General features: G+C 39.4%; 2 protein-coding genes across 5 annotated transcripts in view; one reads left to right on the forward strand and one right to left on the reverse strand.

Moving 5' to 3' along the window:
* Positions 1-23,118, reverse strand: part of RB195_003089 (uncharacterized protein) — a gene marked incomplete at both ends in the record, with an annotated part of 54,035 nt that overhangs the window by 19,509 nt on the left and 11,408 nt on the right. The window contains 7 exons of one of the 4 annotated variants that reach the window (XM_064200614.1): positions 2,174-2,299; positions 3,995-4,088; positions 4,153-4,246; positions 7,433-7,529; positions 10,682-10,826; positions 13,325-13,409; positions 13,691-13,793. In XM_064200614.1, coding sequence (XP_064056492.1) covers positions 2,174-2,299; positions 3,995-4,088; positions 4,153-4,246; positions 7,433-7,529; positions 10,682-10,826; positions 13,325-13,409; positions 13,691-13,793 — 744 coding nt within the window. Of the gene's footprint in view, positions 1-2,173; positions 2,300-3,994; positions 4,089-4,152; positions 4,247-7,432; positions 7,530-10,681; positions 10,827-10,848; positions 10,897-11,699; positions 11,805-13,324; positions 13,410-13,690; positions 13,794-14,079; positions 14,183-15,784; positions 15,833-21,524; positions 21,614-23,118 lie in introns of those variants that run through there. The other 3 variants (XM_064200611.1, XM_064200612.1, XM_064200613.1) reach the window with 3 other exon arrangements.
* Positions 17,228-21,303, forward strand: RB195_003090 (uncharacterized protein; the record flags this gene model as incomplete). Its single annotated transcript, XM_064200615.1, has 3 exons — positions 17,228-17,263; positions 17,336-17,471; positions 21,146-21,303. The coding sequence occupies 3 exons, from the start codon at positions 17,228-17,230 to the stop codon at positions 21,301-21,303; spliced, it is 330 nt and encodes a 109-aa protein (XP_064056495.1).

Genomic DNA, 23,118 nt, shown 5'->3' on the forward strand with positions numbered 1-23,118 from the left:
CCAGCTACAAACTACAGCACTATTCCAGAACCACCATAAATCGTTGCAAATTAACTAATAGTTCCAAGAAAACAGAAAATTCTGGTTGGATTTCAAGATGCTTACAATCCAGTAGGTGAAAAAGAACAAATTAAACCGCAAAATATTCTTATCGCAGATATCAGGGGTACACTCAAATTCAAACGAAATCGACTATGGATCCTATTAAATCCAGCATACAAATTTATTTATTCTTCAAAAGATTTAGAATATACATTATTCTAAAAGAGATTTTCAACATTGGAAGCTAGACTAAAGCTTTAAAAAGCTTGTCACTCGTTAATTTTTTTGATGAATACATCTACATGACATTTTCACTGATGCACTTAAATACTTAACCCTAAAGATCCCGGCAAATATTAGCGTAAACATGAACACTTAAAGAAAAAAAAAAGACTTTTGTATTCTTATATTATTACTGTTATTACTGTTATTATTACTATTATCATTCGAACTTGAACTTCTGTAAGAAGATTATACGAGATTTCCATTCTAGAAGGTACCACCACTTTCCCATTTCCATTTCATTCGGATACCCGTCGTTTCATTCCATATGAACCTGTTACTGCCCCGATTCCAGATTTTTTTCTTTTTTCTTTCCTTCCCCTCGATAAAAGGTCAATTTTCAGATTCCGCAAAATTGAATAAAGATGTGAACTTCTTATGTAATCTACCATTGAACACTGCTCCGAGAATTCCGGGAAAAAAAAATCCCTCGAAAATCCCATTAAACATACACAACCCCACGCAAGATTCGTATGCGGCTTGAAAGTACACCTTTCATAAACGTACTGCCGCTCAAATGCCAAATGTAAAAACAAACCTTCATGCAAGATTGCAGTTCTATTACAAAAAAGTAATAATGCGTTCCTGTGAAGTATTTATGACGAGCAATTTTGTCGCAATAAATAGGGTTAATGGGGTTTGACCAGGTACTGAAATGCTGCAATGTGCAATTTGGAACCGGAAATCCGTAGAGAGCATCTTTTCTGCGGTAAATTTCGAGCTAGAACCAGACTCATCAACCTCCCTACGGTCGATTCAGGTTTCCTCCTGCAGCAGAAAAAGATGTAATGAAGTTGGAAAGCCTTTAAGAAACCAATCTTAAGCTCTTAATAGAATTTTTATCGGTAACCAGAGAGTATGTCACACAGAACATAAAATTTTCTTCAGTCGATAACAAATGATTTTGTCGAAGAAAGTAAGATGGGTCAAAAACCATTTTCAGCGCAGGCAAAAATATACTATAAAGAGAAGTTTATTGCGTATTTTCTTTTACCGACAAAAGGTTTGATGCACATGTTGTTCTAATGGAAAAGAGTAGCGAAAAAAGCACGAAAATGTTCTGGTAGATTTTTGTTCTCTGACTCTGAGTGAATTGACTTAAATTCCAGAATTTTATACAAAATTATCATCATTTTGACCAAAGTCAATGCAGCAAATCAGGGATGAAATTACTTCTGTTGAAAAATCTAGATGTTTCTACCAGCATATCACTCCAAAATGAAATTGGATTTGAAAGTAGAAAATTAGAAGTAGAGGTAAGAATAAATTGAGGGGTAAAATCGATGGTAATCAGACAAAGAAACGTTAGGTAGAAATCATATTTATGAGTAGGGGAAGACCTTTATTGCATAAGGTTTTGAATTTTATTGTCAAACTCAAGTCCAAAGGGCTAATCTCAAGGTAAAGAACAAACGAACATAAACCGCATGTGTTTAATTCGTCCATACTTTTTCCATTTAAAAATATCAAGGGATTAAAGAAATAGTCCTGGGTAAATTGCAGCACCTGCAGTTCGTCAATGACAAATTTTCTGGTCTTTGTTCATTCGGACTCCGCTCAAATGCACAGCACTGGATTGAATGGAAATTTCATTAGCAAGTTTGTCCGAAATCCTATCGAATTGGGCAGTGCAGCCGTGCATGCACAGCTCAAAACACTCGGCTCGTCATCAGATATCGCCCATTTCGCACGCAGCAAAACAATCCCCAGCTGGCGAATTCATTTAGAAAGCGGTACAGATGAAAGTTTTAGTAGTTACTAGTTCTTCTCGTCAAGAATGTTGTCGAACAGACCTTCACGACACAGAACTAAAGAAGATACAAACGTAAAAACTTCGAATGCCACTTACCAACGCCATTCTTGTAGAAGGTGACCTTCGGCACGGGTTTTCCGCTTGTCGTACAATCAAAGGTGACCGTCTCGCCTTCACTGGTGTTCGTGTTCGGCGGCGGTCCATCCGGCCAATATGGAGCGGCTTAAAAGAGCTTCTTTAGAAGACCTTCACAGGAATTGAGCAATGAATAACTTTTTTGTTCGTAACAATAAGGACATTGCTCCGAACGAAATCCATGTCACTGTGAAAAAAGGTAGCCTCCAGAAGCAATCATCTGGCAATTTTTGGAGTTATTTGATAAAGCTTTTCTGGGTTGGAAAATTCTTCCACTGTTACAACAACAAAAGCGACTAATCGCCCTTGATTTCTGCCTTACAGTTTCTCGGATCATTGTAGTTTATATGCAATCTTGAAAAATTTTAATATTGAAGATTCTCATAACGCAACACTATGTACAAGATCGATATGACGAAGTTTTTTCTTGCGAGGAAAAAAACAATACGTCATCCAACCTGAAAATGTGAATTCTGGCAGCCTTTGGGCACAACTTCAGCCCTTTTCCAATTTTTTAAAATCGATTCGCCAGGATTATCCACTAGGTTTCATATACTTGTATGGAAGCCGAAAAGCTTCTTCGATAAATTAAAAATGAAACGTTGTTGTCAAAGAAAATGAGTGTGGAACAGTTTCCCTCCATCAAAATCAAACGAATGCATGTAAAATCGCTCAAATTAAGATTGATCAATCAGAAACATACGATTCCATTTCCCTGCTGCTAATAGATTTTCATCCGTACGTTGTAAAGCACCTTTAGCTTTGAAAAAAGCCACTTGTCAGTAACAACACCCGTCCTTAGATGCGTTAAAGAAAACGATGAGACACGTCTTTAACTCTGTCTAGGATGCCTTTGTGTCAACCATGAAAGGAGAAATCTGGTTTAGCTTGCTTGAACAGCTTTTCTAGCAGTTTTGACGATACGAAAAGTGAAAAAAAAAACAGAAGAACAACAACAAAAAGAAAAGCACTCTAGAGCTTTTGCAAAGCTTTAAATGAGACATACCAGCATTAAAAAAAAAGCATTCTCAGCGGCTTCTATTCGCGTCTCTTTTCTTCTTTTCCAGTTTAATTTTTGAGAAAAATCAAAATATACAAACAATTTAACTCCGACATCAGAATCACTTTACGATGAAGCGCAAGCAGCTTTCCTTACCAAGGCAGCCCCATTGTCATTGCAATTTCCTGCTGTTCAATACCACTTCCAAGACTCCTCGACATACATATTTAATCCCTCAGATATTGGAAAGACTATGGGCAAAGTGCAACCATTGGCCATTAAACGAGGTACTGCGGAAAAAAAAAGCATCCATTTAAATAAAGGAATGCCTGGAAAGAGTGACACCCGCAGCAAACTCCAGCAGAAAAAAAACGATGCATACGAGAAACTTCACTTCAAATGAAACACATTTTCGACGGCTATTTTCATGCAAAAGTGGCGATTAAATTTTGCTTAACTTTGAGCGCGGTCACCAAAACATATTTCCCTAGGGAAATTCCCGGCATATGGATGCAGAAACAGTGGGAAAACGGACAAAATTGATAAGACGACGTTCCATAGAAAAACGATTCACGTTATCGTCCAACGCTATAACGATCAGACATGGAAAAAGATGAGCTGATGCGATAACGACATTTAAACGTCTAACGTGTCGGTTCGCAACTCAAATTTTAGAAGGCCACACATACATATTGAACGTTTCATTGAACGATCGCCACCGAAAAACTGGTAAGATGAGAAGCAGCGTAAGAGCAGTAAAAAGAAAGGTAAATACACTATACCTTCAACGATGACGTTGAATGTTCTATCGATATCGTTGTGCACAGGGAAACGGCAATCATATTTGCCTGCTTTGTCCTGCGTAACATTGAACACCTGTAATTAGAAACCTCTCTGAAACGATTCGTGAATTTAGAAACGGTAAAAACGTCAAACAAACCAATGTTTTCCCGTAAGCTTCGAATCGAAATCCCTCCGCAGTATCTTCACTGATCTCATGCCCGTTATGGTACCACGTTGGTTTCGGGGCAGGACTGAAGAAAAAAAAAACGATTTTAGAAGTTAGTGAGCTTATGCAGTATAACTTTGGTGCACATTGATCTTAGTGTCAACGTTTTGCAGGTCATAGATATGCCCTCTGGCACATTTCAAGCAGGCAGAGACATGATGCGATGTGCAAACCATCTCATCACCATCTGGCTAGTAATTTACACCGACAGCACCAACATAGTGCTATGTAAACGAAAAAAATGTATTGAAACCAACGTGCCAACAAATATGAATTTTGTTTTTCTACTCTTCCACGTTACGTTTGTATCAAAACGCTACATGAAATGTATATAAAATTGGAATTTTCTGCGTAAAACATTAAGAAAGAAACAATATCCTTTGGTCAGAAGAAATTTTTACACTGGAGACGATGAAGCTGGATATTTTTGGACAAATTATCGTAAGACAGAACAGTTGTGAAAAAAACACATTCGTACCCCTACTGAGACCTACATCTGTCACATTGTCAAGAGAAAAAAATGCGATTGTTTACGAGTTGAAGGTCTCAGATGTCATTTTACGCAGAAAATACTCGCGATTCTATGCCCTTGAGAAATTCATTCAGTACTTTGAGGACAATGATCACTGAACATTCTTGGCATCTACACTTTCACACATGTACTACTCAGTTCAAGGTTATTAACCTAGAGTAAGTACAATAAATATAATTGAACATAATCCGATATCTGAGCTGCAAAAATCAATTGTTAACGCCAATTTGAAGCTACAAACTGGTTGCACGTGACCAATAGCCCCTCATTTTACTGAACCTCAAACTAGCAAGTTTTCAACGAAAAAAAATTTGTTCCGACCATATAGAAACTATTCTTCACGTAAAATAAACATTCTAATGACTGCTTCTATTACTTTAATGTCTGGAAAACAGAAGTTCCTCATCACAGTACAATCCCCTTCTACTTCTTCATAACTTTCTTCAGATAACATTCTTAGTTTCCCTCGGGTCTTCCATCAACCAATTCCTTTCTGGTGATATATATTCTATGTGCATTTATCGTGTCTTTACAGAATGTCATGAATGTCATCATGCAACACCATCCATAGATGTGATTTTAAATTCAAATGAGCAGAGGAAAGGGACGCAATCAGTGCTTTGTTTCATTCCGAAATTTCCTATGCATGTTGAGTGCTGGAATGCATCCGATAACTGCCTAATGATTAACTGCTACTAAATGCAGTGCAGAAAAATTTATTCTTCAGTTCGCCTTTCTATGGGCAATTGTCACATTTTATTGCAGGAATTATAGCGAAAATTAGGAACTGCCCCGTACCCATTTCCTCTTAGTCTATTCATGCAATAACAATCGCTCTTTTTCGGAACAGAAATAACAAGTCTTCCGCTCTCAATCGAAATTTAACCATTAGGATGTCTCTGCAGCCATCCAAAGAATGCGCGCTATCACGCCACCGCTAAAATTACCTCGCTTGGACTGCAGATGCCCATTACTCCCACTCTCTAGCGTCTGCGAATGCAATGAATTCGAATTAAATTCGGTCCAAAGACCACTCCAGCCCCGTTGAAAACAACAGGTCGTAAACCGAGCAATGGCGTCTTCTTCACTATGATCATATCGATCCTCTAATAACTCTCCGATGACGAGAATTCGTGTGGACATAGCGTAAACAACGATCAATATCGCATCCGTAAACAACACCAGGAACGACATGTACGGATAATCGCATCGAGCGCTGCCAATTCGCTCGGAAACTCTTCCTCAAGCGAGTAGAAACCTCAATGTGCTTTCGCTTCAGCGTGATGTCCATTATCGGGCAGTTTCGGCGGCGATTCACCCGAAGCGATGAGAGAGGACTTCCACGGCAATCCCCCTCTCACGAATGCTATCCATTTCCATATACGTCAAGGCCAGCAGCGGCGGTCGCTCAACCGAAATGCAAATGAAGTCGTCGAGATGTCCGCCTGCATGTCCATCCCCAGAAGGCATCGTTCCAGCAGCGAAAATGACCTTTGTTTCTTGCGGTGGCGTGTCAGCCGTCGACTGCCACTGATGACTTTCCAATGCCCCCCGGGGGCCGTTCGCCACACTCGTATCGCTTCATTCGAAAGTTTCGCTGACGCCGAACGTGTCACATTCAATGTATTGGATTTTCCCAAGTGAACGCTGACGCAGCTGGAACGTCTCGAAAATACTTCGAGATGGGTTGGAGAGACACTGTTAAGGGAAGGTGGCTGCTTGAAAGCAAAAAAGCTGTTGCTAATCCACTACCGCTGAGAGAACAGCACTTTACTGAGAATCTACGAAACTGAAGCATGTCGGAAAGTAACGGGGAGTTCGTGATGTTTGATTTATAAGAACGCTGAGCCAAAAGTGAATAAACAACGCCCAAACGAGGCAAAACATAGCTATGCGTGGAACGCTAGCAGAAAGAATCATAACAAAACATAACATAACGAGAGCAAATCAAAACTAGCAGCTTGCAACTAGTAAGAAAAAAGGTTATATTCTTCGCAGTGCCCTCTGTTCCTATCAAATAAAGCAAAAATAAAATATCACCAAGTTATCTGCAATCCCAACTGTTTAGAAGAAAAAAAAAACATGCTTTATTCCAGAGAAAACCTAACAACTAAGAATGTGAGCAGTTTCGCTGTAAATGATGCATCTATTCTTAGCTCTTCTAAAAGTTTTAAAGTTGTTGCGAAACAAGAGAAATTTGCATAAAAACTAGAAATGCAATAAACTTTTTCGTCAGAAGACATTTAATCGATACAGTAAGACATAAAAGGAAAAAGATGACTTTTGGAAACATTCACACGTATCTTTGTGAGTTCACTTTAGCTGCATACCGGAAACGAAACCTTTCTTATAATTTTACGAGAACAACCAAAGGTGAATATGGAACCGGAATCAAATTTTCGAACAGAAACCACTAGAGCTTGGCGAAGAGCCATAGCCGCACACGTCACATTAAACCTATTATTGCAATCTGGTCAGCGGCTGTGCAGAAGAGATCGAACAAAAAACGAAACATAAAAGGGAGAAGAAAGAACGAAAAACGAAGAAAAAAATCACTACAAATAGAGCAAATAAAGATAGCAATTGTCCCCCATTCACCAGACTTGTGTAATAGTCTTGTGCTCGCTCATTAGGAACCAAGAGAAAAAAAAACGTATAGAAATGTGAATGAAAACTCACTATCCCGAGAAAAAGCAGTGCAACTTGTGCTGTTGTCCCTGTAGGGCAATCGGTGAGCTCTGGTTGACATACTGTTCCGTTGGCGGCACATTTCCTACTGAAAATACTACTTTTATTGTGCATAATTCACCTTTTGCTATCCGTCTTTTCTCCTGATCAATGTCAAGTGGCAAGTTTCGGAATGCATTTAGTCATATTATCGCTCCGCACAACGCTGTCTCACACAGTTGTTCTATCACGCCCATAAACAGCTATGTCATAACGACAAGTGAATGACAGTTTTAATGAGAGAAATAGAGCAGAAGCGCGCTGATCAATTCTGACAAGGTGTTAGGCGATCAATCATTTTAGCACACAATCCATAGACATTTGTCGTGACCGCTTGTGAATTAGTTTTTATTAGGTTATGCACGGAAGCACAAAGCGATTTATCTTAAGGACACATTCACCACCCACTGTAGATAACAACACGGTTAAATTTAGTCAATCTCGACACTGTGATGACACTGAAAACGCATCGAGCTGTTGCGATGAAAAGAGGTTTTTTCAACAAATCGACACTGAAAGGTATGGAGGGGGAAAAACGCAATACCCATGACGAATTTGCACTCTCTTTTGCAAATCGAAACACGCACAAGAACTCTCGCATGAATTTCGATACGTTCATTGATCACGGTAACAAAATACGATTGTCCCAACCGACAGTGCATGTGCACGATGCCAAAACCGGGAACGGTTCCGAGAAAAATTGGATCGTGACAATTAGAGCAGGAAAATAACAGAAAATTGGCATTCAAAAACTGGAAAGGGTTCCGAACCGACTAAAAACAACGTTTCAAACCGTTGACATTGAACAAAAGAGGAAAGTACCGTAAAAATACACGGTGGTTGTGCAAGTCATGGGCTATCTTGGTGAATTCACGAAATCGGATGCAAATTTTGGATGGAATATGGTTGTCAATAAAATTTCAATGAAGAAAGCTTAGAAAGTTACGCCAAGAAATTGTATTTCTTTGCTAATTTACATCCGAAGATAAACAACAAACATGTCCCGTCATTACTTGGTCGGATTAAGCGACCAAGCTTCGTCAGTCAAGGATCATCCCTTCCATCCGCACGGATACGATCTCTGCATAATCCATGTCTATCCGAAGGCTGAAGCAAATATTTCTTCGCTTTACGGAGAGCACTTCGCAGCCAACTCCCAGTGGCATTGTTTCCTTGCACCTATTTGTCACATTTGCCGTGCCTATGCTGGACGTGGATTACGGGAGGGCGGGAAATGGTCCACATGGTGGTCAATGAATGATTCAAAAGGAAACGCACAGACATTCATTACTCGCTTGGATGAACCATTTCGAAGGCAATTGGCCAGCTTTCCGCTAATGGTCATCATCTAATGTATTCAAGGTAGCTGTTGGCACATCATAAAAGCTACGTAAATCCACTGAATGGGCCGATAGGCACTCACCTGTTCTTAGAGCAAACAGAACAGAGAACTAGCACGAAGGAGGCTGGAATTTTGACAAGTTTCTAACTGAACAGTTGCTCACTGCTGAGGAAAATTCCCACATAAAACCAAAATAATCGTTATTCAGATGCTGTCAGGAAAAATTCTTACGGGTTATATCCAATCCAGAGAGCTATTGCAGTGGTATCCCCAGAAATTTTGTGAAGAACACGTTACTCAAATAAAATATCAGGTTCCGACTTTTTAAATCGACGGAAAAAAACGGTGCAGAGGTACGAAAGCAAGAAGGAAGGCTAAGTGCATCTACATCAAATCCCCCGGAAAGCGTCACAAGATGTAGGCACAAAACACGTGGTTGCTAATAGCACCACTCGCACAGTGCTTGTGAGGAAAAAAAAACAAGGATTCAGAAAAAAAATGTTCGAAGACAAACATCTCGAACCTAAGTAAATGATCGATCCAAGTTCATTTTCAAATACCCAACTCTAATATAACCGAGTTAGTTGTAGAATTTTCGAGTAATGAAAATAGGGCTGTGTTCCTCTTTCTTACATTTCACTTTCTAAAGCCACCCTTTTGCCAAAACCATGCTTTTCACTAATAACAGTTGCGAGGTGGCGAGAACTCTAGAAATTCAAAACCATGCGAGTGCGATTGAATCCCCGCGCAAGTGATGCACGAATCTTACTGTTGCTGCAGCCCATCACCTCTTAATCCTCACAATTTCCGCTTCCGTTTTGTGTTGTTAGGGATAGTCGTTGCTCGTTCCGTGACATTCACGAACGAATTAGCGTAGAACCTACATAACATGATCATCAACCGACGCCTAGGTGTCCCATAAAATTCGACATCACAAGCGCGTTCTCATTCAAAAGTACACCACTCGACCGTGCGATGCGCATGTCAATTGACGATTCATGCACTCATGTAATCGACGAGTATTTAGCATCGATGTTAGGTCTTAGACTGTTTCTAGCTAGGTCATCGAATCTAAAACCTCCACAGATCTCATACGTTACCGGAAATACGACTACTAAGAATTTGCAGATTTTGACGCATTCGAAATAATGCGACAAATCACACTCTGTTCACCAATAACAAGCCGAGCAAAACAATATTCAGGACAATATGTGGGAAGTGGGGATGCGAGCTTGACGGCAATTTTCCAGAAACATCCAGTGTCATCTCGAACAAGCCCCACAAGTGTCACATCATGCTGGCAACATTACATCATGTCGCAGCTGTTTTTCATATGTCTCGTTTCGCGACACAAGGTGCGTATCACTCGGTGATGTTGAGGAGTGTGCGTGTGTAATGTAATAAAGAGCATCAACCTCACAAACAACACTTCTCAATAAACAGAGCAAGAGCAGTTGTCTCAACAAACCAACATCAAAGGAAATCTACGCCAAGCGACAATCAGCGGATCTTGGAAAAACTGTGTACGCCTATGCTCAAACGAACGAAGGAAAAGGAAACAGTGTGAGGACGTTTGGGCTAATGAGAGACAAGAAGGGGCCAGCTCAGATGACGTTTTCAGCCAATTCCCCTCATCCTCACAAAGCTATTTACACAAACGGTCACAGACATACGACCGCCAAAACAGTTGCGAATCAATGGAAAAACAAGTTTCCGCCCTCAATGAGAAGTTGCAAGAAAGGAAATCAGCGAAAACCTCTCAAAAAAAAGACCCTGACAAATGATAGAAAATGAATTGAAGCGAAACAGAAAAAGAAAACGAATGAATATGAAAATGAAACATGAAAATGGTGACTTACAACTTCTCCGCCGATTTGTAGTGATTTCGAGGCTGAACTGACTGCCGAATTTGTAATCTTTGAGCTCAGTGTTCTCAGCAGTGCATGTGTAGAATCGGTTCGGCTTCAAATCGGACTCTTTCACAAAATGAAAGAAAATTGTGCCCTAAAAATTGAACTCGACTCACCAAATAGCCTATGGCTAACAGCAGTGATAATTGTAATACTAGCAGCATACTGCACAACTACCACTGAATAACGAGGTCAAAATAGGCAGCGAATTTTTTTTTCTAAATCAGCAGAAAAAATACGTAATAACAGAGTGCAGTGAGTGGCAGGGATATGATGAGTAACTGTAGCAGTAACACCCGCTAGGGACAGTGGTGGACGGCAGAGCAAAATGCGGCTAGCGCACTCGGCATTGATTCCCAAACAACCAACACAACACAGGCAGCAGCGGCAGAGTTGCCTACGAGACGGCAGAGCTCAGTAGAGCGCCAGCCGACCAGCCAGCCAGCACCGCCCCTCCTGCCTGCTGGCAGCAATCATCCCCTCCCAGCCCCGCGCAACAAACAACCCGAAACAACGATTACGTTACTCGTCAAGTGTCGCCTAGTGAGACTGTCCAAGGGCGAGAGGTGTCGGAAGGTGTTGACAACTTCGCAGACTTCATCACTGAGTGACGGAAAAGGCGGATCTTTGACCACATTCCTACGGTTAGGTTTTAATTTCAGAATTTGAAGGAGGAACAAAAGATTATCTCACAATTAGGAAGGATAGATTTTCGAAGTCACAGTACTGACTGTACGCACTGTCACATGATCCGCATTCGCAGGCAGAATGAAACTTTGAAAGCGCTAGACCAGACCCATTACCGAGGTAAGATGAGAATGAAAGAACGGAATTCCCATCAATTACCTATAGTTCAACTAAACGACACCTTCCATAGAGGAACGGGACTCGGAAATCACAAAAAAACCGCCAAGAATTTGGATTCAGTCGGTGGGTGCGCAGAGGTGAACCGTATAAATCGGTCGTTTTACAACCATTCCCAGTAGTGACCAGTTTTCGACATTGGATGCATCTTATCCCTAGAGACCGACAATCCGCGATTGTCGGCAACTTCGTATATTTCGGAACCTTCCTTCAGGGAGGAAAAGAAGCATTGTCAGTGACGTTTTCCTTCGAAAGTTCCAATTTTGGATAAATTGTAGATCCATTACGTCCGAAAGAAACATCAACAGACCCTTAAAGTACGTGCTTTACATCCCGCCGAAGTTCATGCAACGGATCAAGGTCTCTCTACCATGATACTGTTTGCACGGACACGTTGCATACACTCTTTCGTCAATGTTTGATCAGAACTCCTCGGCCGCATATATACGATGCCGTTGTCATAATTCACCCCTCAAATGTACACCCCGCTCAGGATCGAGGTAACAGAGTAGCGTGGTGTTGAAAAATGCCTGCGAAGCACTCTGCTGGCCTAAAATATTCGACATTAATCATTCTGAGATGAATAGCTGGATGGAGGCGAAAAACATGCCGACGGGCTCGTTCTTCAATCGCAACCAGCGTACGCAACTCGAATAGCGGGAACAAGTGGTATGCACGGTGCATTTACGTGTGCATAAAATGTGTTGTAAATAACGCGCGACCACCTATGATTAGTGCATTCAAAGTTGCGCGGCGGCAAGGTAACTACCCACCGCGCCGATACACCATCGACCTTACACGAGTGACGAGGTTGCACATCAACCTAGGGTCCAATAAAAGAGGGATTGTGCACTCCCAGCGAGTATTCATGGTATTTTCGCACAAAGAACACATCCAGGTCACCATAAAATTGTACTTTAAAATTGCTGGGCAATGGTAGTTGCTCTACGGGGAAGGATTTATGAACGCTACTTTTTTGGATGAGTCACAGAGAGGACCGGGAAGGCCATTTTCTTTGGGCAACTTATTCAGGGGTGTGGTGAAAAAAAAGTTCGAGAAGAAGTCAATCTACTCTCAGCACTAATACTGAGCTCTGTTACCCTCTATAACGTGCCTAGCACTGCTATGAAATTAATCGTTTCCGAAAAAGGATGATTAATTATGAGTATAACATTTGCCGATGACAAAAAGAAGCAGAGACTGAAAGAAGAACTGCTACCGAGAAAAAAAAACTACTGGACTGGATAAAAGCTCTGCTAGACAATCGGTTGCTAGACAAAAGTAAAAATTGCAAATCGAATGAAATTTTTGATATCGACATGGAAAAAGAAACTACAGAGATTTTCATCACAACTATCCTGACAGTCGAATTACATTCTCTGTGCTGGAAAAAAAAAATCATTCCCATCCAAACTACAAAATTCTCAGTCGTTACCATAGCTGTCACGAAAACAACCCTTCCGGGTCAGTATAGCAGTACTGATGGTAGGCACTTAGCATTTGGTCGGCTGCCGTCAATGTTCTCATCGTTAATTAAGCAACCCGTCATCTTCCCGTCAGAATCCTCTAATGGTTTCTATTCATATTACACCAAGACATTTTTTTTTTTTTGGATTAATCGACATAGGACCGTATTCGAAGGGTAGTTCACAGTATGCTTTTAATGAAACGTGAAAATGAAACGAAAAAGGGAAAACTCATCTGCCGATGAGAAAAACTGTGACTTGCCTGTTCATTGCTGGATATATGACTACTGTTAATAGATTCAAACGTCACAGCTGTCCCTTCGTCACCCTTCAAGATCCAGTAAACACTGAAATATGGACGTTAAATGATATGCATTTTGAGGAATTTTTCCAGATCGAGTAAGGAATAGTAGAAAAAACAAAAGAAGACAGTTTCTCTTTCGCTAGTCAATAACATTTGGTCATATCAGGTCGTAAATTCCAACAACTCTAAACAAAAAAAAGAAGGAAAGAAAATAAAAGAGAGGAAAAAAGAGAATAAGCTAGACTGATTCTAAAGTATGAAGAAAATTTGTTTTAAAATCTACTTCAATAGGAAAAATGCATTCTATAAGAGACGGAAACCTACCGTGCAGTGGGATTGCTGACAGGCGGAGTGCAGTTTCTCGAGTAAGGGTCGCCTAACTCCACTCGGACAACTTCAGGCTCGATTATCGGGAAATGCCGAATCCCTGCAAAGAAAGGACACTAATGGAATGAATGTCTGTTTAACTTACTAAGAAAGTTTGATTAAGAAAGGAAAAGGAAGAAGGAAGAACGCCAACTCAGAAAATGTATGATCGAACTCAAATTCTTGTCTTGATGAATGAAGAAGTGAAGAGACAAGTTTAGTAAAGCTATCTTGAACTAAACTGGTATTTTTTTTTTAGCAAATTTAACGACAGTGAATCAAAATACCACTCTGAGTTCCTCACTGATCCTCAGTCCTCCTCAATAATTCAACGCTGATAATCAGACCTAACTGATTGGCAATGGATAAGTATGACGCTTTAGAGTTGGTTACAAATAGGAGCTGACCGGTCAATCCAACCCGATAATATTTACTGCAGAATTTGTAAACCTGCGTGAATACAAATATTGAAAAAAAATTAAGAGAAAAATATCAGTGTTATATACTGTACATATTATTAAATATATTCTGTACATATATCCTTCGATTCTGCGGAGAAAGAAAAGCCCAAAAAGTCGAAAGCAAATGGGTTCAGCTCTCTTAGGTTGAATTTTTACTAAATTTACTTTTGAATTTAAATATTTGATGGACGGTCTAAGAAAGACCTTTTCATAAAGCCCAAACTGCACTGTTCGTAAAAGCGTAATCTTATAAAAAGTAGAAGCTAATCATTCTCTTTCCCTCGAAGAGAAGACTCGGCTAGATCGAGGTCTCCGTTTCTTTCACTGCTCACTCATTCATTGGACGCACTTCGATCAAACTGGAAACCGATTCAAACTTTCCTAAAAAGTGTACTCTGGACCCTATTATTCGATTTCTATTGCCTTTACAATTAAAGAGACTAGAGATCGAAATCCTATGTTCCAAAATGGAAGTAGCAAAAGTTCTATGAGCATTTAAAGGCAATGTATCACAAAATTGTCGATGTTGGACCAATAAATAGGAGTTGAAGTGTAGTTCACGAATCTGATTCATTTAAGACAACTCAAATAAGCAACAGAAGCTCCATATCCGTACAATCGCGGATACATTGCGAATTGCCCGCGTTCTATCACCCGCAATAAGTTGTGTCGTAGGGGAAAGGAGAACACATGCGATTACTAGACATGCGTTTTTCTGGATTTGTGGTGGTATTGAGATCGTCCACCAATATCTCTATCAGCTCACGCAGAGATCCCAATATCGAATATTCCGTGGTACGCTGTCTTTAACATTTCAAAGAATTTTTCTTATTTATTTGTTATTTTTGTCATGAGAAATGAAAAAAAAGACAAAGAAGCCAGTTCTTCACAAAGGTAATCCAATTAACAAATTATAAGACCTAAACTAGTTACTTCATTCACGCTATCGGTGTGCTAGCGATAAAGTGCACACGTATGAAAAACAGCGATCACCAAATCCAGATGAAACACTTATGTCTCCTCACAGGCCCGAAGCCCCTCCAATGTTCATCGATGAACAGAGTAGTTTTCTATTAAAAGCGAGTGTTTTCTGAAGAACTAAATGGAATTTTAGAAAACTGAAATCATCTACACAGGGAACATATTGTCCAGAAAGTGATTGTATAGGGTGAATAGGTGTACATCATAAATAAACTCGGATAAAGTACTTTGGTTTGGGAAAGATCGAAACAATAAATAATACTTCAGATGCGTACATTATTCCTAAAATCGTCACTAAAAAAAGAACGGAAAAATTTGAGAGCGTCCTAATTACGCCCTACTAAAAACCCTAGAAATGCAGGTTCGAACCAACAAATTATGCCGCATTCAAATTGCTGACTCAAAATGATAATTGCCACTCATTGCACCGGTATTTCACATCGTCATAGACAATTCTCTTAGACAAGGGAAAGTACGAATGCCGTTAATTTGCCGATACTTCTCAACTGAACAGAGATGTCTTACAGATGACAGTGATAGTGATTAACATTGACATTAGCGGATTCTAAATCTGTGCACAACCAGTTCACTGCTAAGCCTATCTACTAACCGGTCGTTCCAGCACGGATTCCGTCTCCGAGGTAATTCGCAAGTTCATGGAACTATGTGTTCAACGAAATATTTCAAGGCTGTGCTGTTCTCAGGATGTTTTGGGTTTTCGCATACGCCAAAAATTTAGCGTTACTAGTTCGTGTTCGAATTTACGATCAACACCCAACAAAAAACCACATTAGGCACGCGAAAAACCCCCGAGACGACACAAACAGTCGGAAAAAGATTTCTCTCCTCTGCTACAAGGGATAGAAATTACCATAAAAGTAGCGAAAGGTAACATCCAAGGAGACGCACACAAACTGAAAACAGACAGAAGGCTCATACTATTTCTAGTTACCTTTGTGCATTACAGTAACGGGAAGGATGCAGTGAGTCTTAAAAGTGAAAAAATAATACAACTGGTCATAAAGCGTCCAGAGAGTCACTAAAAATAGAAATTGCAAGACCAGTTCATTAAAATACAATCTTTCTATGCTATTTCTACCGTATAGGAAGCCATAACATTCCTCTGCGTGTAATACGACGCCACTTTTTGGGAGCTTGAAGCCTAGATGCTTTGAACCGTACACATTTTCGAGGATAAACCATAGTTTCTTAGTGCTATCCGCTTATGACCCACAATCTCGGAAAACCGAGTCCAGAGGATAAAGAGGTGATAGTGTGCGATATTCCCGGATTACGGATTCCCAGATCAAATCAACTTTTGACCCTCCTAACATCAAAAACTAGACTTTCGACCAGCTAGTGGTTTCGTGGTAGCTCAGAGAACGACCGAAACTGGGGATGGGACCCACTTCTTTCTAGTATACATTAACTTTGCGTAGAGTAATCGAGATTATCGCTACGATACGCACACAATCAATAGCTATCGAAAATGCGGTTTTCAACGCTATCACAGTTCCTTGTCACCAGAACGCGAAGTATAGCGGTAGCGGGGGCAAAATTAAATGGAAAACGATGGGAACGTTAGAAGATGGAATTCTGGGTATCACAATGCAAACCCTCATCAAATTTTTTGTAAGTTCCTTATAACGGTAACCGTTAGTTTAGAATTTTGATCAACAGATGAGTTGTAACCAAAAAAGGAAAGTATATATGCTGCTTATAGCAGCAGAACAAATCATGTCGTAAAGTTCCTACAGTAAAGAAAAAAAGAGAAAAATTTTGAAAGGAACGAAGACCAAAAACTCCACAAGAAAATATGATAGATTTGGAGTCACACACACCACTTTACGTTTTCTAAAGGAGATATTCATGATAACATTCAAAATAACCAAGAAAACTCCTACACTTGTATTGTATTTTTTTGAGAAATCATCTTCTGAGCTTTAAGCTCCTTTTCTTTCCAAAATCTGTGTTACCTAATTAATCCAATCTTATAGGAATCCATTAAAGTTCGCGACCCGATCAGCTTAAAACTCCACTATAGAAGAAAGCCATGTATACCACAGACACCAAAATAAGGCCATTAATAGTACGTTTAGGCGATTTGCCAAATACTAGTCACCCATATGGTGTTTAGGAGCCATAATGATACGTATTACAGATACTCGAATGGATCTACTTATATATTGTTCTGTTTTTCGGGCTCTCGTCAATCATTCTCGGCTGTTATTTCACATTCATGACAAGGCATGGAAAAAGTCGAATGTTCGATGAACGTATTAATGAGAATGCTTCAGGTGCTCGTTCTCTACAAATTATCGTAGTATTTCAGGCAAATATTCATACTCATGCCTCGTAATTCTTAGAACTACACGAACCATGAAAAATTCGTCAAGAACTACATACTAGGCATACGCTTTCATTCCTGCTTAGAAATGCATGCACTCCGCAAAATGCTTGCATGAGCGTGCACAAACTTCTTAGTAAAAAGGGTTGCTGCTTCAGAGTCAAAGTCAATTGTGGTCGGGAGGTAAGGAAAGGAAATTCTTACACGGCTTTCTCCCCGAACTATCTAGGGGCAGTCCTTGCAGTCATAAAATAGGAGGTTAGGTACACCACGCTGCATCAGTCACCTAGGCGTTAATACCGTCTTTCAGAAGATAATCTGACTAATATTTTTGGGAAAAGATATCTAACTAAATAAAGGACATTTTTGGGACCTTATGGGCCCAAGCGGATGGCAAAAAAGAAAAGCAGGCAGCAATTCTCATAAATGTCACTTAGCAATGCAGAAAAATCTCCTCTGTTGAGTTCTCCGCTAAAATTCGTTTCAGAACGAACATAGCCATACGGAAAATACTAAGAATTCCCATTACAAACAAAAGAATTGGTCCGAGAAAACAAAAAAAAAAAACGAAATACTTCGGTATCTCTGAACAAAATCCTCTTTGCGCAACGTTGGAAGAGATCCTGACGTTTCTTGATTTAAGAAAAACTGTTATCCTAAAATAGGGGTTCCCATAACTAGTACGTTGCCGAACGCTTACGCAAGTCTCGATTTCTACGCAAATCTCAAATTTGTTATGAAAGAATGAGAGAATGTGTAAATTATGTGTTTTCATTATAAAAAGATGTAAATTATTTGTTTTATTTCCATGAAAGGACACGACAGGTGGTGGTTTTATTCACCATGCCAACCTATCGCGTAATACTGATACGGCTCTACCATTGAGATAAAACGTTCGCTCCATGACTGACATTGACGTCAAGGCATTTAAAGATGGAGTGGTTAAGTGAAAAAGAAAAGTGAGCGATATTCTGTTCGAGAGACAGAAACATAGGTGTCTGTGCTTTTTTAGCTGGATCTGAACTGCACTTACATCCAAAATGAAAAATTGTTGCAGTTCAAATTCATCTTTTTGAAAAAATAATGAATGAATGTGACCTTAAAAGATCGTTTGGACACATTTTCTATCGCAATACGGACATTACTGTTATTAATGAACGCACTGAAATATTTATATTTCGGAACGCCTTTTCATTCTTCGAAAGTGCATCCGGCACTCAAGCAAAGCCAAATTCTTAAAGCATACTTGAACTCAGCGAGTCTTGTGCGGCTTTCGAATGGTAATTTTCAAAAAATTATTTTACAGTTTCCTGCGTGATAGAGCGTGGGCAATGCCTTTGTCGTATGACGTCTCCTATCGTATCGTACCATAGAGGTTAGAAATTTCAGCTATCCAGAATTGTTTCCAATTCAGCTGAGTAGAAAGAACATTGGGGGGGGGGGATGTAGTTAAAATATTACACCGAAACTCCGATCTCTATGGTTCTAAATCAACCACCGAGTTCCAAAAATTGGCATCGGAGGTGTCTGAGAGGATAACGACAGACTTGATATATCGGCTGATCCTGCGATTCATTTTATGGGCCGTATACGCGTTCATAAAACTTCAAACAATTCTGAATTGAAGTCGAACGCTTTAGGTATTCCAAAATTAGTGATTGACAGGAACAATTCGTTGGTTTTCTTTATCATTTTAATCTGTGAAGACAAAGTAGAATTCACCACTTAAAACTGTACCCCAACCTCAACTTATCTTAAGAAGAAATTGTACAATACCCAAACTACCACAGATACATAGGTATTTCGCACTTAAATGACTTGGATATTTCCAAAAAATTGTCGGAAAAAATGGCAACCTTTCGAATCATCTAACATGATTCATCCAAATTTTTTCGTTCATAGTAGGTAAATAACAGAAAATGTAAGTTTGCCTATGATTCAGCCACTGTGAAAAAGGTAACGAGCCAGGAACTTCTCTTCGTCATAAAGTAACAATAGTCGCTCTCCCACGCACTCAACAGATTTTCCTCCTCACCTTAAAAGGTGGTAAAAATTGAGGGGCGAAAATTCTATGGTGGACGAAATAGGAGAAATGAAATCCTTATTTCTTACGCATAACAGAGTTATAATCTTTATGTAATAATTTTCTGAAGTGTGTTTCTCTGCTTACTTTACAGCTCGATTCGCGTTGAAGAACAAAAATTTTCCACTAGGGTAGGAGAGGAAAAGATTCAAGAAAAAACCACTCTAAATATTGCAAATAACATTATATTAAGCTGAAACCATGCACCTAGGGGTTTTGAAGGTAAAGAATCCAAAATAGACTGAAGTGTCCACAGGGGTAGAATTTTTCTCTACAATTTCAAAATGAAGCATATGTGTGGTTTATAAGCCTTTAAATTGCCAAAATCCAATCCAAGGAATTGAAAATAAGTATTGAGAATTTTCCAATAAATATAAGTATCTGCAAGAAAGTAACTCTATTTGAAGGTCGAAGACGAAACACCCAAAAATCAACTAACTATGATGTCTAATTTCTAAACAGTCAAGAGTAGAAAGCTTTTGTCTTTCTTGTTCTTATTAAAGTGACACGGCCAAACAACTTTAAAACTTCAAGAATCATAAGAAGTTCTGTTGCTGTAGTTTGGAAAAAAAAGCATAGCTAAAAAAATAAGCCAGTGCAGGCTCGTTCCCTCTTGTGATGACACTGGTCACAAGCTATAACTTAGAGTTCGCCAATTTCTGACCGAGATGCAACTAAAACAACCGTTTTGAAAGTGTTCAAAAGATAAATCTATGACTCGACAGGTTGCTAGAATCTGCGGGATTTTAAGAGCTTTAAGGCCACCCTTTTAGCTGAAAGAAAGTAGAAGAAGAATAAACTTCAATTCTTAACATCATATCAGTTCTTTGCATGTTTCACATTATTGATTTGAGCATAGTTTTCTCATGAGACATCTTCGATTCATATTTTGAGTCAAATGCACAATACAGCAATCAATTCAGAAATGGCAAAACATTCGAAACAATAGTTAGTCCATCATTAATCCGCTCACACTAATTGTTGATTATGATTTGTACACATTTTTCATCACAGCAATTATGAGGCAAATTTCTCAAAGGATTTTCCAATACGATATAAATGCTATACGATAAAGTGCACGACGTTGAGCAATCCTTTCGGTGGTATGCCTACGCGCTTTCGACTTCACTTCTGAATCACCTGAGGTTTATGAAACAAAACACGTGTGCGGCATATACAACGATTTGCAGGGGCTACCGATGTATCATGTCTGTTTTGGTCCTGTTAAACAACTCTTGTACAAATCAATCGATCGCAGAGAGACAAAACTTTGGTTACCCCGGGGCGCATTCGTGACATCGACCATAGCAACCTATTACAGACTAACTTGTACCTGCTACCAAAAAATATAAGTTCTGGACGAACATTTTAAACAAAAACGAGAGCACATAAAAACCAGCCGAAGAATCTCGTTAATTGTGAGGTTAAAAAAAGCCGTTCGCTTATCGTTACAATAGATACAAAGAAAAATAAAAGAATTTAAAAAATAGATACAACGAGGATGCGTAGGATTTTCCTTCCAACTACCGCTGTTTTTTCAGAATCATCAGAAGATGATGAGTTTGTCGGTGAGACAATGAGCGCCACCACTCAACAATCACCGGAAGACGTTGCGGATGTAACCGTATCAAGCGCCACGAGTTTGATACCAATAGTTGTTCCAGCTACACCACTCTCATCTAAGCACTCAGCACTATAAAATCAACACGTCTGCAGAATCGACGGAAAGCACACTCGTTTCGGCCAAGGAGCAAATTATTTGAGAAACAAGCAACCAATTCCCTTCAAATCATACCGTATTATTGCCTTTAATGTGATTTTTATGCATCGATTAAAAACTATCCCTAATGAAAATTTGATGGAACAGTGAATCCAAATGATGCTCAAATATCTGCAAATTATACAGCGCAACGAGCTGAATTACTGTAATTGGCAGCACATACGAGCGAAAGCGACCCCAATGCATATGGATAGATGATCGGTCAGCATTTTTTCCTCGTCTTTAAATGCTGGAGAAAATCGATATCACTTATTTCCACTCAAAAATAAAATTATAGTTTTTTTTTATTTAGTCCCTGTAGCCAAGATAGGTATTCATCTTTCTTTACTAACAGCTAACGTTTCATCGTCATTGTCTTCGTCAGAACGTCAGACCTCATTTGCTAAATAAATTTCTATAGATTAAATTAATAGTCTGGTTAACAAGAAAAAATTAATACTAATTCTGGCTACAGTTCAAGCAAAACAGTAAAAAACTACGTTTTCCACATGCTAAGATTCGAGGACAGAGAGAACACGAGAACTACTCAGAGAGTAAAGTTTTTCTGATCCCGGGATTTTGATAAAACTCACCGATTCTGTGATCAACTCATATTCAGCGCGAGAAGAAACCCTGCACATTTTTATTTTCTGAAATTCGACTAATTTTCATGCACTGTTGAAGGACAACGGACTATTGAATTTCGAAAAAAAAAAAGCTTTAAAAAACAGTTACAGCTATAAAGAGAAGAAGTGGAAATGTTTCATTATCGCTTCTCGCATGATTAAATTCTCCAGCAAGCCCCTTTATATGCATCATTGTGACGTGTTTGTCAACTTAACAGCGCATACGGCTTTTTTTTTTGTAAGAGTCATTGCACGCAAATACACTTTTTCCCGTCGTCGATTCCATGCACACCATGAATTATAAGCGCAATATTGAACGTACATAGAGAGAAAGAAAGAAAGAAGCTTCTCGTCCAAGTGCACATATTGATGCAATATCTCATGTTTAGCGTATTCGCCACACAAAATTTTCAATTCAAGGGAAACTTTTGCAATTTTTCAGTTATATAACGGCTAATGAAAAGAGTTACTCAACTTCATCCAAAGGTTCGAAACAATGAAGATACGAGAATTGAGAAGTAAAGTTAAATTTTTTCAATTATACATAGCTAATTTGTGAAGTTAAAGGCAGTGTAACACGATACTGTGGTTTGGAAACCTGTGGGAGAAGTTTGGGGCGTAGTTTACGAGTAGGAGCATGGCTCCAGTGAATTTTTCCAATTCGTCCTAAAAGAGACGACCTGAAAATGAGGTTGATCCCTACCATAAGATACGATCTTATGATACGGTTATCATAAGATACGTTAGAACGCGCTCCCCTGTCCCCTCAGTAATCTATTCATTCGTTTCACTTGAATGGACTGGTGAGGAGATCCCATTGATCTTCGACCGCTCGCTCGTGGACACGACGCGTTCTCACATACCTCGTAGAAACAAATGCGGTTTTCAGGATGCTCAAGAAGAATTGAGAGAGGACACGCTCACACTCGTAATACACCCCGAATTCTATATTTCCTCACAGCTTTTCCAACTACATCAATTTCGGGATACGCTACGTTTAATAGCAAACAAAAAAGGTCGCTAAAAAAAATGAAATGCTTGAAAATCCAAGGGCTCGCTTTAAAAAACACCCCAGCGCAATCCAAACTGCACATAATATATCATGTCATCTTATCAATCAAATATCCCA

Source organism: Necator americanus, chromosome IV, assembly GCF_031761385.1.
Source record: "Necator americanus strain Aroian chromosome IV, whole genome shotgun sequence".
Taxonomy (NCBI): domain Eukaryota; kingdom Metazoa; phylum Nematoda; class Chromadorea; order Rhabditida; family Ancylostomatidae; genus Necator; species Necator americanus.